General features: G+C 42.4%; 1 protein-coding gene across 2 annotated transcripts in view; it reads left to right on the top strand.

The window, feature by feature from the left end:
* The first annotated feature begins 1,649 nt into the window (after window positions 1-1,649).
* Window positions 1,650-16,946, top strand: part of PPP4R1 (protein phosphatase 4 regulatory subunit 1) — a 70,370-nt gene continuing 55,073 nt past the window's right edge. The window contains exons 1-2 of one of the 2 annotated variants that reach the window (XM_060244013.1): window positions 1,650-1,919; window positions 2,471-2,515. In XM_060244013.1, coding sequence (XP_060099996.1) covers window positions 1,913-1,919; window positions 2,471-2,515 — 52 coding nt within the window. In that variant the 5' untranslated portion in view covers window positions 1,650-1,912. The remainder of the gene's footprint in view (window positions 1,920-2,470; window positions 2,516-16,946) is intronic. The other variant, XM_060244014.1, reaches the window with a different exon arrangement.

The raw sequence follows: 16,946 nt of genomic DNA, 5'->3' as shown, positions 1-16,946 counted from the left end.
TCCAAACATAATGGCAACAGTCCAAAACAGAATTAAACCTAGGTAAGCCTACTGATCTAATTGAGCTTAAGCACATTTAAATGCTTTATCTATTTATAGTTAGATCCACTGTTGTGTGGTGATTAAAATGTCAGATACGAATCTGGGAGACCCAGGTTCAAATCCCTACTCTGCCATGAAGTTCACTGCCAGCCTATTCCACAGGATTATTGTGAGGATAGAAGAGGGGAGGAAAATGCACTATACCAAACTCCTTCGAGGAAAGGCAGGCTAAACAATAAATTAAACGAAATGAATGGGTAATCAATTTCCAAAATTGTTCTTATCCTACTACAAAGGCACACACTTAATTTTAATTGATGTCTCTATCAATTATTTATCTCTTCAGTTAACAAAATATATTACTGACTATGGAAAATTGTTTTTTGTTCAATTGTTTTCCTTGCATCACTTGAGAACACCCAGATTTATGCAGCACTTTTGAAATTGGTATTCATTATCTCAGTATCTCTTACAATACAATTCTGTGAAGCAGGCCTATCAACTATATATTGTAGGCAGCAGATGGGACTGCAGTGGTTCAACTTGTTGAACTGATGGAGGACATGAAATCGAATGGGATTTACCAGCTTGTACTCTTGGCTACTTTATGTTAAAACATTAAATTCACTTCAGATCCCACCAGTTTAGGAAGGAGAATGAATTGTGCTTATCTTTTGCTAATGTGTACACATTAAAATCAATCCAAACCAAATATGTCTTAGACGTATTTCCTTTGTAGCTTGCATTCCAAAAGCCCAATTTTATATTGCTAACTTAAACATTTCTACAGAAAACGCTTCACAGTTTGCACACATATTTATAAAGAGTCACAAAATGAAGCATGCATGTTAACCAGTACCACATTTGTTGTGATATGACTCCAACTCTGGAATCATCCCCCCAGGAAGTCTTTACAGAATGACATCACAATGATCCATTCTCTGCTGTGAGTCAGACTTCAAGGCATCAGTTGGCATCCCAAACCAATAGTTCAGCTACAATTCAAATAGTGAGTTCGGTTTTGGAGATTCCTCAACTGTATTTTTAAGCTTATTCCTAAGGGTGAATGGCTGAAGGCTAAATAACAGGAAAATGACGTCAGAGAGGAGGGGCAGTGAAAGGGAAAAGAGCGCCAGGTAGTGAAGGGGAGACTACAATAACTTAGCTAATGAAGAAAGGAAGGAAAAATGACGGTTAGAGCACAGAAACAAGGAAACAAATAGCAGAAAATATGATCTGGTAAAGCACCACTGCCAAATGCGTAAACCCGAAAGCAGCCAAGTAGTCGTGAAACAGTACCAGAGCCTGCCATGGTGCGGTGCACAGAAAGAAAGCATGGTACCCGAGTTAAGTTTAGAAAGGGTAGTGGGAGCGTGGCAGGCGAACGAGGGTCAGACTCAAGAGAAATTCAGCAGTAAGTCTGAATTACAAGAACAGTCAGCGCTGCCGCGGGTTTCTCAGCAGTCGAAGTTGTTCTCTTCCCTCCCTCGCTAGCTCCGGCCGGGCCAGACCAGCCGGGCCAAGCGGTTTCTCCGGGCTGCGCCCGACGGAGGCGGCTTGTAAGTCAGCGAGAGGAAGAGCCGAGCAGCACCGCGGCCTCCTGCGTGTCAGGCTAGCTCCTTTCCCTCCCCGGCGGAGGCGGGGGCAGCGTTCGTGTGTGTGTCCAGCTCAGACCCCTCCCTCTCTGGCTCGCTCGCGCTGTGCGAGGCTCTCCCGGGGACGCCCGGAAACACCGCCTGGGCCCAAAGGCCGCAACCCGCCGCCGCAACCGCCACCTCGACCGATCCCCTTGCCTAGGAAACCTCCTTTTCCTACTACCACGGCGGGTTCAATGTAGCCCCTGGAATCGGGTGGGGAGGTTTACAGAAACATGGCGGGTAGGTAGCGCCTCCCTTCCGCCCCCCCAACCCTGTCCCAATGTAGCGCTTAGAGAGGCACCCCAGGATCGAAGCTCCTCAGCTACGCCCCCCCCCCCGACAGAGTCCCCGCTCTCTAAAATTAATACTTTGGCTTGTTACTCTCCTGTGTGTGCACGCGCGAGAGTGACGGGAAAGTATGGTAAAAGAGTCTTGTGTGAAGGGATTTTGTTGTTGCTGGTCGCCTGCCTTCTCTCTCTCAGTGTGTGTGGTAGGACGGGCTTGTGGGATTTGTTGCCAGATGTAGGCATCCCCCTCCCCCCACCCCCGACAGCATGAATGTGAGGAAGGGGCTGTAGGATGTTGCTGGTGGTGTGTGTGTGTGTGTGTGTGTTTACGTGCTGGAGGAGGAGGACACGGTAGCGCCAGGGCTCTTGTCTTTACAAAGGGGAGAATTGGAGGCTGTTAGAAGGCAGTAGGAACACACCGACACAGGTCTTTGATAGAGGGATCCTTCTGCTACAGTTCACATTGTAGGTCTCCCTCTCTTTCTTTTCCCCCCCTTCATGTAGATCTGTCGCTGCTCCAGGAAGACCTGCAGGAGGAGATAGACGGATGTAAGTAGTGCCAGCAGTTTTCCTCTTCCTCCCCGGTACACACACGGATGCACCTTCACCGTCTCCAAGGAGGGTTTGGGGTGGGCCGGGGCGGTCCAATTTCACTCCCACCCGGAAACTCAGGATATCCTGGGTCTAGAGCGAAATGTGGCGATACGACCCGTCCCTCTGCGGTGTGGGGTGGCTGCTGTGCGTTCTTTTTATAAAGTACAGCTGGGTGGTGAGAGATACGGATTGCGCGCGCGTGTGTGTCTCGCTCTCATTTGGATTTGCTTCAGTGAATAAATGGTTTGATAGCATGGAGGCCCAAGTTGCATTGTGGGAGGAAGCAGCCATCCTCAGCTGTCCTTGCTCGTTTCCCTATATATGAGCATTTACGTGTATGGTTTTACAAAGCTTTTTGTTTGTTTGATTGAAGTTTTTGGTTTTGTTTTCTTTCTTCTCTGTTACGTGCCTGGAACTCAGGAAGCGGAAATGGGGAAAGCCATAAGTTGGACGGGTTGGTTGTGCTGTTATTCTGGTGTTATTCAATTTTGCAGTTTTAAGTTTAACAATAGCAGAGGAGGCAAATTGTAGTGTTTTATTTAGCTTACAGAAATGTCTTTATTATTGTTCACAACATAGTGCGCATGTGTTCTGTAGGCATCAAGCCTTTTTAAATTCTGTTAGCTTTTGGAGAGACTACTGAAATGAGAAATTTATATGGATAAAAAGTAATGAGTGGTAATGTCTAATTTGGCAGTAATGCTAGATATTAGTATTATTATTTAAAATACATGGGACAAGGGAGTTGAAACTAAGGTACTTTCCTCACGTGCAATGACAGGCTTATGTGGTTCCCCCGCCCCAGTTGCTGATAACAGTTCAGTGGCAGTGAGGTTTCCAGATGGCAGGTTACCCCATGTTTTTTCTTTTCCCATGGCAGCTGTTCTGCCAGTGTGTCTTTATAGAGTTTTCTAAAAATTAGCAGGTAACTTGTTACGATAATCTGTCTATCAAATTCTTTGAATTCCTGGCTTTCATTTTAAAAAGTAAATGTCCAGCCCCTTTTCTTGTCAACTTGAAATAGAAGCCTTCTGGTAATAGTAGGGGAATGTGGGAGACTGGGTCAGGAAAAATGGGGCTGATATGGGCAGGATCAGGAAAATCTGGAGTTTCCTGTCCTCATTGGTGCTACCCTCTGTTTTCTGAAAACTTTCTCTAAATATTGTAGCAAAGTAGGTTTGGGAAAGAGGTGGAAAACCTGGGAGCTGCATGGAACCACCATAATGCTGTGGGGACAAAGGGAGAAAAAAATCCTGTGTTGAGTTTAGTTGCCAAGGCATCAACATTTAATTCATGGTATTCAGTACTTGAGAATTTGGAGAGCTTCTTATTAAAATGAATACCATCAAGGTGGATAAATTGTTTAGCAGTCACTTAAATAAAAATGTCTGTTTTGAACATACATGTGAAGTTCATCTGTGTAATTCAGTGTATTTCTCTAATTCCTATTAAGGAATATATATGTGTGTGTGTGTGTGTGTGTGTGTGTGAAAAACAGCAAATGCTGTGATAGGCATCTGAATTTGTGTGAGTTACTTCTTTTATTTCTGTGATATAAAAGGTGCTCTGGGGAATAAAAATAAGGTGCCTGGATAGTATAAAAGCTCTCTCTTATAACATTGGCTCATTTTGGTTCCCATGTCCTACTGCTTTTTCTTTATGCATAGAGCAGAGGTGGCCAAATTTGCTTAACATAAGAGCCACGTAGAATAAATGTCAGATGTTCGAGAGTCGCAAGGCATGAATGTCAGATGTTTGAAAGCTGCAAGACAGGAAGTAAAGAAAATATATGTGGGAGGGAGGAGAAAGAAAGAAACTTCAACTTTAAATGTATTCTCCAAGCCGCTGGCTTGGTGAAGTGATTTAAAGAGACAAATGCCTTCTCCAAGTTGGCCAATGGGATGATGGGGGCTTCAGGAGCCACACAATATGTGTGAAAGAGCCATATATGGCTCCTGAGCAATGGTTTGGCCACCCCTGGCATAGAGTCTTCATGTAGAAGTTTAGTTGTTAGTTTTTGGATTGACCACTTTATCCGACAGAATATTTATTGTGAGGCTCTAAATCTTTTCTAATCAGTGAAGGTGACACGATATGCAAGCAAAGCTTAACTTCTGTCATAAGCTGTAGCTCTCAGGGATGCAGCTGTATACAAATTAAGGCTGTTTCCTTTCTTTTACTGCCCATGACAAGCAGTGCTTGTAATTAATAGGCCTTTAATTTCTTGATTTTTAAGGCTATAGTGGGAAAGTTTTGTCAAAAAGGAGTACTTTTCAATGAGCAGTAGGAGTGTTTAGATTCTGTATTAGCTTCATTTCCTGTAGAAGACTTTTTGTGCCAAAGTTCTGCATCTGAGAACACTTCATTTCTTGTTCTCACATGTTTCATCCTGAACTTTGTACCCTGTGTGTTCCTGGAGTAGTGCAGCTGTCTTGTCCCTTCATAGAATGAATGAATTACCAAAAGATCTCATTTTCACCAGTGGCTTTGAGGATTAAAATGATGCCTTAAGCTGGCCATAAATGACATATTGACAGTACAGCAAACTGAATTCCTTGTAAGAAGCTGATGTCTGAGGCTGCTGTGTATTTTATTTTAGGTCCTGTCTTACTGTAGTTTCACTGACAAACCTAAAATACAGAAAATTATGGTAATCCAGTTTATAATAACTTCATAAATCCTTGACTGAAATTAAAGGCTTCAGGTTCTTATGTAAACTGCTAGCAAGGCTAGTAATATTTTAATTGTAGCAGTGGAGGGGAAAGCCAGTGACCACTTGCATTTTGAATTCACATATTTCTGATCTGTTAACCAATGAACTGCAAGTATTTATAACTTTCCTACGTAAAGAAAATCGTGTTTATGATAAAGTCCAGCATTCTATTCTTGTTTTCTTCTTAGGACTCTACTGTAAACTTCTTGTAAGTTTTGAAAGCAGCTAAAATTCTTGTATTGTTTTTAGAAGAAAAAATGATCAGTTATGTAATTCTATCTAGGCAAACATCTTAAATATAAGTGTTTCTTATATTAAATTCTTAAATATAAGTGTTTCTTGCTCAATGGTTTATTGAGTTTGGAAGCAGAAGAGGGGTGTTACCTTACAGTAATAAATAGGACTAGGAAGAGTTTAAACTTGACACTTCTACTGCCTAAATATTTCCCCTTAAGAGGATTTAGAACCATATTCTGCTATGGTTTTGCTTTATGGTTGTTACTGTACCTAACTTAACAGTTGTGCTTCAAGCTTACCTTGCCTAGTATGTGCTCCCATCTTGAAGATTTTTTTAAAGCCCAGGGAAATAAACAATATAGAAAAACAACTGACTGTTATGAAAAAGTAAGAAAGCAAAGAACACAACAATTACATTGATTTAGTATCTTAAAAATGTCATTTAATATTGCTTCTTGTTCTGTGTCCATTTAAGTAGGCTGATATAGTCCTTTAGGCTGATATAGCGCTGAAGGAAATTTGAGTATAGTATTCTGTTGAAGTAAGTGTTTCATATAGATAAAATATTGTAAAACTTAAATGGTGGTCTCCCTTATTCCAGAATGAACAGTAATTTTCTTTGAATCCCTGGAACTGCTAATTGGTATCCTGTGCTTGCTCCATTAGTAAGGCAGTTGTTTACAAACAGGGCTTTTTTTTTCTTTTTCTTTTTTAAAGCAGGAACGCACAGGAATGCAATTCCAGCTGGCTTGGTGCCAGAGCGTGTGGCCTAATATGCAAATGAGGTCCAGCTGAGCTTTTTCTACAGAAAGCCCTATGTGAAACAATGGTGATGTCAGGGTGTGTGGCCTACTATGCAAATGAGTTCTTGCTGGGCTTTTTCTATAAAGAAAGCCCTATTTACAAATACCCCTCTGCAAGCTGCAGAAAGAAAAATGAATGCACCAGAGTTCATAGCACCTCTGCTGACATCTATCAGTCATGCACCCAACTCCAATTTTAGAGTGCTTCTGCTGATATGTGGGAAATATACCAACCGCAGGAAAAACTACCCTCCTGTGGAAGGAGTTCCTTGGTATGACTGGTAGGGTTCTTGAAGTGGATGTACCCCAGGAAGTTGTGCAAATGTGTGTTTGAGTCCTTGCTTGCAGCAAAGTTCTCTTTTGCAGTGCTCACACATACACGGGGAAGGAAATGTGGTTGTTGCAGTCGCAGCATTCATGTGCCTTTATAGCTCAGTCAGTACAACAAGCCCTGATAAAACACGTAGGATTACTTCTTGTGGTGTTTGGGGGGCATCCAGCAGCTTCAACACATCATTTTCTGTCCTATTTGGGCTTGTAGAGCCTCAAAAATGGGTAGGGAATTTGCAGTATCTGGTAACTGGTTCTTTCTCCTCTCCACTGGGTCTCTTCTGTGCAGCCTGAAAAGAGAAGTCAGCCACCTCCTTACTGGTCTGCTTCAAAGCCCATTATGAAACTAGTGCAGCAGGCCACACATGCTCAGTCAGTTCCACTGATGTCTTGCCAGAATGAGCAGTCACAGGAGACTTCAAGTGAGTATTAGGATGCACCCGCAGCCTCAGCCTCTTTCCCCCTCCTGTTGCCCTGGCTGGGCTGAACTGCTGGCAGTTGTTGGCCGTGATTGAAGTGGATCCTTAAAAGGTCCATATTGAATTACTGATGTTGCAGTATTCCTCATTGTTACTGCTGTTGGGCAGCTGTTGGTTGTGGTTGAACTGGAGCCTTCAAAAATTCATACTGTGTTGGTGCTGTGGCAGCATTTCTCCTCGTTGCCCCTGTCCCTTTTGCTTGCACTTATGTGAGTGTTTGTGACTCCTGGGTAAGCCTGGGGGTGGCTCTGGCAGTGGGGGCGGGCATACCTCCAGGTGCTTCTGCTCAGGAGCTCAAGTCTTGGGCACAGTGAGGCTTGAGAGGCAGGCGCTGGAATGCAGAGAGTGGAGACAGCAACATGGCAACACAGAATTGCACATTCACAAAAAAAGTAGTTCTGTCACATCCTCTGTCCCCTGTAGCTCACTATAGGAAGGTACCCATCTGGCAAAAAAGAGCCACAAATTTGATTCAAACTAAGGGATGTTGGCAAGAATCACAATTCATCTTTTGCCAGCAGTAGCAAAACAGCAGTAAGAGGCCAGAGTAGAAGGCTCACTCTACATACTTGGATGCAATTCTCTTAACTGCTTAACAGACTGGGTGATGCTGGAGCAAGACACAGCACAGGGTGTAAGGCATCTCTCAGCAGTTCTGCCTCTGACACCAGCCATATAGAAAAGCAGAAAATGAAGGGAGGCATAGTACAGTGGAAGGGCATGGGTATAGTGTCCCCAAGGGCTTTGGTTCAAATTTCATGTCAGTAGATTCCTGAGAAAGGCTTGACATAATATTAAGCACAGCAGAAATTTTGCCTTGTCAAACAGAATTGTGGAAGAGGCTGCTCATTCTGATTGGCTGCCCAACATTCCAATCATTTTGGCTGGCAAACTGCATACAATACCAAGGAGTTTATTGCTGCCACCAGCTTCTAGTTATCCCAGCTGCCTTCATACTGTGTTCATACCTGCCACCATCCATGTAAGCTGCTTGCCTTACCAGATGTGGTGTAGGGGAGTGTGGAACCTAAAGACCGCCCCCCCCCCTTGCAAGAACATACCTGTGTACACATTGAACCATTCCCCATCCCCCTTCTAGTGTGAGCTGCATGCCAAAGACATTACAAGTTGGAATAAGCAGGGAGAGTGGGACTTGAATATAATAGTATCAGCCTCCAGTCAAACAGAGACATGGCTCTATAGAACAGTATCAGAAACATGTATGAAAGCAATTCAGATTAAAAGGATTACCAGTCTTTTTCTTCTGGCAAAGCTCCAGTGCAGAACCATAGCTAGGATTATTCGGCTTGTGGGGCAATTTTTGTTCTTTTGGGGCACCCAATATGCTTATACTTAAAAATAATAAATAAATAATAAATACAAGTTCTTTATCACTCAAATGTTTCAAGTTTCTGATATTTCTGGATGTGTCCTTAGGACATGAGAAGCAATGCTAGCAAGATTGGAAAGAGGGGACTGGAGAAGATAGTAACAAACATTGGGATTCTTAAACTGTAATTCCAGGGGAGTCTGGCATCCCTATCCCCAATGCAGCTTTTCTCACATACCCAGGACCCACAGTGGGTATGAAGGACAGGGTGAAACATCTGCAGCAGTCCCAAATGTGGGCAAGACCCCTCTACCTTTATGTATCTCTGTATGTTGTCTTTTGCATACCCGGTTGTGTGTGTGTGTGTGTGCTAAGGTGAAGTATTTGAAAGAGTTCTGAGCAGGACAGCATTAGATATATGTAGTATCAGCATTTGTTCTCCTCTTTGGCTGTTTGTACTCAGTGCCCATGTGTTGTGTTAAGTGCTCTTTCCTTGGAGTTACCATAATTCCCCCCACCACCATGTGTGCTCATTGTTCATGACATGAGGCCAGAGTATATGGCCCTATACTGTACACACTATAATTTGTTTTGTAGGTGTCTTGGTCTTTGGAGGGACATTATTGGCTGCTTTGTAGAGCTTGGGTAGTATCCTAAGCTGCACTGGTGCTTGGGGACAGGTTGGAAGGATGTCATTTGTTGCACGAGTTCAGGATTTTTTTTTAGATTTGCAGGTTTGGAATGGTGTATTTTTGTAGCTGTCATAGATAATCTAGACAAGCCTAATCTCATCAAATCTTGGAAGCCCTTGGTAGTATTTGGATGGGAGGCCTCCAAGGAATGCCAAGATCATGACACTGAGGCAGGCAATAACAAACCACCTCTGAATATCTCTTGCCATGAAAACCCTACAGGGTTGTCATAAATCAGTTGTGGTTTGATGGCAAAAAAACAAACAAACACAAAATGTTGTGGCCAGTGTTGGGATTTTGGACTGGGTCTGGAGGGGTTTAGTTCTGTTCCAATTGTGTTGGCACACATCTGATGCCAGCCAGTTCTGTATGCCACCCGGATGCTACACTGGCAGACTTCGCTTGCCACCAGTGTACAGCTTAGTTGCCATCCCAAAGAGGTCTTAGGATGAGATGTTAGTTTTTGAATCTGCCAAGAGTGATATCTGGGAGTTAAAACATGTTTGAGGCATTGCACAATTCTTGAAAAACAACAGTATTTTTCTCTCATTTTAAATTCAGGTGGGTACCCATGTTGGTCTGAAGCAGCAGAAATGTCTATATACACAAAAGCTTATACTCAGAATAAAATTTTATTGGACTTTGGTGCCACTGGACTCAGACTTCATTCTGTTACTTCCATTTTGTTAGCAAAAGCCTACAGTATGCGGAATGCTTTTGGAGGCTTTTTCTGTTGTAAATCTTGTATTGATTTTTGCATTATATGATCTCTTAGCTTTTACTACCTCTTCTCCCACAGTGACATAATAGTAGAGTAAGGTGCTGTGTTTAAATTCAGATTCATTGGGTCCTAAGGGTGTTACTTAAAAGTGAGAATGTGCTATTGCGGCCCTGATCAAATCCTTCAGGCTGATTTTGAGTTGGAGAAGGAAATAAGGGAGATGAGCAAAGCAGATAATGTTATGCTGGGAGACTTCAACTACTATTATATTGATTGGGTAAACATGTGCTCAAATAATGCTGTAAAATGAGATACCTAGACACCATAAATGACTGTGCACTGAAACAGTTAGTCAAAGAGGGCTAATGATTAGGGATGGGCATGAATTGGGAAAATGGAAGTTTGTGAGGTCCTGTGAACCACAAACTGGGATGAACCTCCCCTACTTTGTGAACCAGTTTGGGTTTGTGAGGTTCATGGATCTTCCCTCCCTCATTTCTGGTGGGGAAAGATCTCTGATGCTAGCAGAATCTCCCTTCCTGGGAGATCTTCCTTCCATCTATTCTGCTGGCAGTGGCTCCCTAATGCGAGCAGAATGGAAAGAGAGGAGATCTTTCAAAAGCCTATTTAAAAGGGGAGCAAAAGGGATCACTGAAATTTAAATGACTTCCCTGTTCACTTGCAAGTCACACTGTATGACTCAGCAAGTCAACTGAGAAGACATATAAGACAGTGACACAACTTGGAGGCATTTAAAGAGACCACGTGGGGCTTGTGAGGGCAGGATGGCACAAATCAAGGTTCACAAACTACAAACTGGGCCTGGTTCATGACAAACTTTGGTTTGTAATTTGGTTTATGCCCATCCCTTGTTGTGATCTTGGACTAGGTTCTGAGTGGTTCTCAAGACCTTGTGAGAGATATATAGGTTGTTACACCAATTGGGAACTGTGACTACAATGCTAAGGTCAGCATTCAGGTCAATGGAAAGTTAACCCTAAGTCCAAAACTTTTTTTGATTTCAAAAGAGAGAACTTTAAAAAATGAAGGGGATAGTTTAAAAAGGAAGCTGAAGTTAAAATAGTTATAAAGGAACACAGGAGAGTCGGATCCCTACAGGATGCTTGTAAGCTGTTTAAAAGCCCAAATAGAATACATTTCATGTGTTAGGAAAAACACAACAAATTCTAAAAGAAGGCCTGTGTGGTTAACAACACTAGTCAAGGAAGTTATCAAAAGTAAAGAGGCTTCTATTAAAAAGTGGAAGGTCTGCCCCAATGAATTGTACAGGAGGGACCACAGGCTGTAACGAAAGAAATGTAAGACAATAATTAGGCATACAAAAAAAAAAGATTTTGAGGAACAAGTTGCTAAAAGCATCAAGACAAACAGTAAACATTTTAAAATATATATCTGGACCAAGAAACCATCCAGAGAAGCAGTGGGGTCTTTAGATAACAAAGGAATAAAGGGATTGCTAAAGAAAGATGAGGAGATGGCAAAGAAGCTGAATTACTTTTTTTGCTTCTGTGTTCACTGTGGAAAGTGTGGGGCACATACCTGTGCCACAACCCCCATTTTCAGGAAGAGAGTCTGAAGAATTGAGCCAAATTGGGGGAAATTAAAAACTGACAGGTCTTCAGGTCCTGATGACACATGTCTGAGAGTTCTTAGGGGTGTAAGATCATTGATCTAATAATCCATATATGTAACCTATCACTAAATTCAGCCATGGCCCCAGAAGACTGGAGAATAGCAAATATGACACCAATTTAAAAAAAAGAGATCCAGGAAATTACAGGCCAGTCAGCCTAATGTCTTTTCTGGGTAAATGAGTAGAAACTGTAATAAAATAATTGTTTGGCACATAGAGGGACAAAGCCTGCTGATGGGAAATCAGCATGGCTCTTGCAAAGGGAAGTCCTGCATCACCAACCTTTTGGAATTCTTTGAGAAACTGAACAAGCATGTAGACAACAGTGATCTAGTAGACATTACATACTTGGACTTTCAAAAGGCTTTTGAAAAGGTGCCTCACCAAAGACTCCTTAGAAAACTTGGCAGTCATGAGATAAGAGGATGGGCTCTTATGGATTAAAAACTGGCTAAATGTCAGGAAGCAAAGAGTAGGAATTAACGGACAATTCTCGCAATGGAAGTAACCAAGCAGTGGGGCCTCACAAGGATTGTTGGGGCTGGTACTATTAATTTATTAATCAGTTATCTGGAACTAGGGATGAATAGTGTAGTGGCCAAGTTTGCAGATAACATAACATTATTCAGGATGGTGAAAACTGAGGCTGACTGTGAAGAGTCCCAGGAGGACCTCCACAAATTGGATGAGCAAGTGACAATGTGGCAAAGAAATTCAGTGTTAGTAAGTGTAAGGTTGGATGTGAGGGCCATCTGGCTGCGACATCTGTCACCCCATTGATTGTCAAGGCTGCTTTGGCTATTCTGGCTGGCTTGGCAAGTGTCCTCTACCTTCCTCACCCGCTCCATGTGTGTCCCTCCCGAAGCTGCGTGCTCGGTGGAAGGACAACGACCATCCCTGATGGAAGGATTGTACCATTCTTCGGCCAAGGGTATTCAGTAGCTGTGCTTTCTTGCTAGACCCTCCAAACAAGCTCAGAGTCCCATTTGCTTAGACTGAGAGAAAAAAAGATCTTGGAATCATAGTGGATAGCTCAATGAAAGTATCAACCTCATGCTTCAGCAGTGAAAAAGGCAAACTTTATTAGGGATTATTAGGAAAGAGACTGAGAATAAAATGGCTGATACTGTAATTCCTGTATAGATCTATGGTGTGGCCTCATTTGGAATACCGTGTACAATTTTGGTCACCATATCTCCAAAAGAACATTGCAGAGCTGGAAGAAGTACAGAAGAGGGCAACCAAGATGACTAGGAGTTGGAGCACTTTCCCTATGAGGAAAGGTTGAAGAGTCTGGGATTTTCCGTTTAGAAAAGAGACAACTAAGGGGGATGTAGCAGAGGTTTATAAAATTATACATGGGGTGGAGAGAGCTAACAACGAGAACTTTCTCTCCCTCTGCCAAAATAATAGAACTTGAGGGCATCCAGTGAAGCTGATCAGCAGTAGGTTCAGGATGGACAAAAGGAAATACATAGAGAGTGATTAGCAGCAAATTCCACATTTTAGAGGCTGTAGTGATGGCCACAGGAATAAACAGTTTTAAAATGGAATTAGATTCATGGAGGATAAGTCTGTCAATGGGCTCTAGCAATGGTGACTGTGGGAAAGCTCAGAGCCAGGAGGGAACATCAGAGGAAACCCTCAGCCTCTATGCCCTGTTAGCCATTCAGAGAAACTGGCTGGCTACTATGTGAAACAGGATATTGGATTAGGTGGACCAAACATCTCTTGCTTTAAAAACAAGTCTGACTTACTACTTGGTGATACTTAACGCTAAACGAGCTAGAACTTCTGGTTCCAGACAATCTTAGATCTCCTGGCTATATTATTCAAAATGCCGTATGATGATAATAGGTCTGATCCAACAGAGTTCTTTTTATGTTCCAAAACCAAAATATTAACTGATAAACTAAAGGTTAAAAAATGAACAGAGAAAACAAATTTTGCTTCCTAGAACTCCTCTTTCATTTTCTCTCTTTTTCCTTTCCCATTACAGTCTTTCTATGTTAGACTGTAAGCCTGGTCAGAGCCTCTATTTTTGCTTTTAAATAATATTTTTAAGTTCTTTATAAGTATTACACAATTTAAGTAACCGGAATATAATTTAATTCTCAACATGGCCAAATCTGTGGATACTTCAATACAGAGACTGGAGCCATGAACAATAGGTGATAGTCTTAAGCAGTAGTCATGAACAGGCAGCACAGACCTTTCTACAAACCAGGAAGACACCTAGGTTTGCTGAAAAATCTAAAACGTTGGAGGAAATACATGGGGTGGATTAAGACACCCAAAATAATAGAAGCAGTACCTATACCTTTAAGAAACAAATGCCCTCAGTGGTCATTCCTAGGCAACCACAATGACAACACCATTCCTTGGTGTCTGTCAGTAAAATGCAGGAAGAAGGGACAGGGCCATTTCAAAGGCTTTTATGGCCTTTAAGGCATGGGTCGCAAAGAATTGGACTCGACTGTGCAGCTGAACAACAAAATAGCATCAGGGTCTAGCCCTGCAGCAATCAGCAAGTGACTTGCTGACACACAACTTGCATGACTTACTCAGGTTGCTTGCTACTGTTCAACAGCAGTCTCCCCCCCACCCCCTGCCAGTTTGGTTTAGCAGTTAGTTTCAAACTAGCATCTGGGAGACCTAGGTTAGAACATAAGAGAAGCCATGTTGGATCAGGCCAATGGCCCATCCAATCCAACACTCTGTGTCACACAGTGGCCAAAAAAACCCAGTGCCATCAAGAGGTCCATAAAGAAGAGATAAATAAGCAAAAAAAAGGGGGGGGGTTATGGGGAACTTTCAGGGAAGGGAAACAAGAAATAGTGAGGCAGGGAGAAATTAGATGCCCCTTGCAAGTCTTAGTGGGTCTTCTGATTGTTACTTTTTAATGAAGATGGATCTTTCAAAGAGGCATGTGTGTGTGTATGTATAATGTCACTCTTGATGGTTTGTCTGTCTGGACTCATTTTGTAATTGCTTTTTCCGCACTACATGAATGTGTATGGATTTCTGTACATATACAAATATATATTTGAACCCTGATCGTTAAAGGTTATGTTTTATGCATCTGAAATTAGGCCCTGGTTCACAAGAGCTTATAATAAAATAGATTTTTAAAATCTTTGTTTTGGTTGCAACAAACAGTTTCTGGCATTTCATTGTTTTATAGTAGTTTTGGTTAGTCTGAAGAAGACAGAAGTTCTCCAGCAGCCTGCACCCCAGGAACATTATCACCCTCCCTGCATCACTGTGGGTGAATCAGTTCTGAAGACAGTCCAGCAGTTCAGCTACCTGGGGTGCATCATCTCCTCAGATGCTAAGATCGACAAGGAGATTGACAACAGGCTGGCAAAGGCAAACCGTGCCTTTGGCCGACTACACAAAAGAGTGTGGAGCAACAAGCATCTGAAAAAAGGCACAAAGATCAATGTTTACAAAGCGGTTGTGATGACAACCCTCATCTATGGCTCCGAATCGTGGGTTTTATACCGTCATCACCTGCGACTCCTTGAGCGCTTTCATCAGCGCTGCCTTCGCACCATCCTCAACATCCACTGGAGTGACTTTGTGACCAACACTGAAGTTCTCAAGCGGGCGGAGGTTACCAGCATCGAGGCACTGCTGTTGAAGGCGCAGCTGCGCTGGGCAGGGCATATTTCTAGGATGGAAAACCACCGCCTTCCCAAGATTGCCCTGTATGGCGAACTCTCCACCGGCCATCGAAATAGAGGGGCACCAAAGAAGAGGTACAAGGACTCCTTGAAGAAATCCCTTGGCACCTGTCGCATCAACCATCACCAGTGGTCTGACCTAGCCTCAGATCGCAAAGCATGGAGGCACACCATCCACCAGGCTGTCTCTTCTTTTGAGAACGCACGCATAGCTGGTCTTGAGGACAAAAGGAGATTGAGGAAGAATCGCACTGCTACAGCACCAACCCCAAATCAGACTTTTCCCTGCAGCCACTGTGGCCGGACCTGCCTGTCCCGCATTGGTCTTGTCAGCCACCAGCGAGCCTGCAGCAGACGTGGACTATTGCACCCTTCTTAAATCTTCGTTCGCGAAGCCAAGCCGAGAGAGAGAGAGAGTAGTTTTGGTACAATTGTTAACATTTTTGTCCTCTACAGGTGTTGTATTTTAGAAGAAAATGCTTCTGAATCTTAGGATGCTTAGGACTAATAGGTGTAATTTGTCTTACTATAATACAAAATTATAATAAGAACAGATATTTACAGCATTCTTTCAAGATGAGAGATGGATTAGATAAATTAAGGTATAACTGTAAATGTAGTGTATTTACTGGTAGATGGTAAATAAGTTTGAAATTGGGAAATAAGTTCAAAACGTAACAGTAACAATACTGGCACTCTCAGAGTTTAGCACAAGAGGGATAGGAACCTCTCTGATTGGTAGGCTCTCTGTGCTTGACAAGGGCACATAAAATTACTTCATTCCAGCAGCATTTGAAATTGTTTAATGGACTTTTAAAAAATCATACTGCAGATAGTATTTGAGGTCATTTGAAACTTTCTACTAGTGCTGTTCTACTTACTGGGGAATTGGTTTTTATAAGTTTTACTTGTTACTTTTACTGGTTTTTATGAATGCTTAGCATTATAAATTGTAACTTTTGTTTCATGTTGGTAGAGTTTAAAAAACCACTCCCTGTAGTCCCGAAAAGCCCTAATCCTACATCAGAGACCCCATTATGATGTGTACAGTATAAGTAAGTTACAGAGTCAATTATTATCAGTACAGTAGAGCAGCAGTGTAACACAAGAGAGCATGTAGAAACCTCTGGAGTATTAACTTTTATGAGAAGAGGTTAGATATGAGAATGGCTGGCTCCTCTTCTTATTGTATATGCCAAAAGAAGGAAGCAATAGAAAGTGTTTCCTCTGGTTTTCTGCAGATACTCTTGTGAGAAGAATGTGTTAGTTTCTTTGCAAGACTGAAGGCAGAATGGTGAACTAAGAGTACATCTTCTATTATCATGGCTGAAGAAGAGCATGCTGTTGATAGCATATCTCTAATGGAAGCAGAATCATTTCTGTTTTTGGAGACAGCGGGTACTTTCATGTTTATCTTAATTGTCTGTGACTGAACTTTGAAAGTGTTTAAAACCATATATAGCGTTATTGGTAATGAAGCTTAATAGAATTGCTGTTGAGATGATGCAACAAATCAGAGAATAAAGTAGTTGTTTGGTTATTTCTATTTTTTGCTTATGCTGTTCTTGAAGGCTCAAAGCAGATTAGAACCTATTTAAAACTAGCAAGCTAAGTGAGTTTAGAGGTGCAGTCCAACATCTAGCTCAGGGGTGGCCAACGGTAGCTCTCGGGGCTGTTGGGAGTTGTAGGCAAAAAAACATCTGGAGAGCTACCGTTGGCCAACCCTGACCTAGATACTGTG

This window comes from Heteronotia binoei, chromosome 7 (assembly GCF_032191835.1).
Source record: "Heteronotia binoei isolate CCM8104 ecotype False Entrance Well chromosome 7, APGP_CSIRO_Hbin_v1, whole genome shotgun sequence".
NCBI classification, from domain to species: domain Eukaryota; kingdom Metazoa; phylum Chordata; class Lepidosauria; order Squamata; family Gekkonidae; genus Heteronotia; species Heteronotia binoei.
Note: the sequence above shows the minus strand (reverse complement) of the source record. Positions and strands in the feature narration are given on the sequence as shown.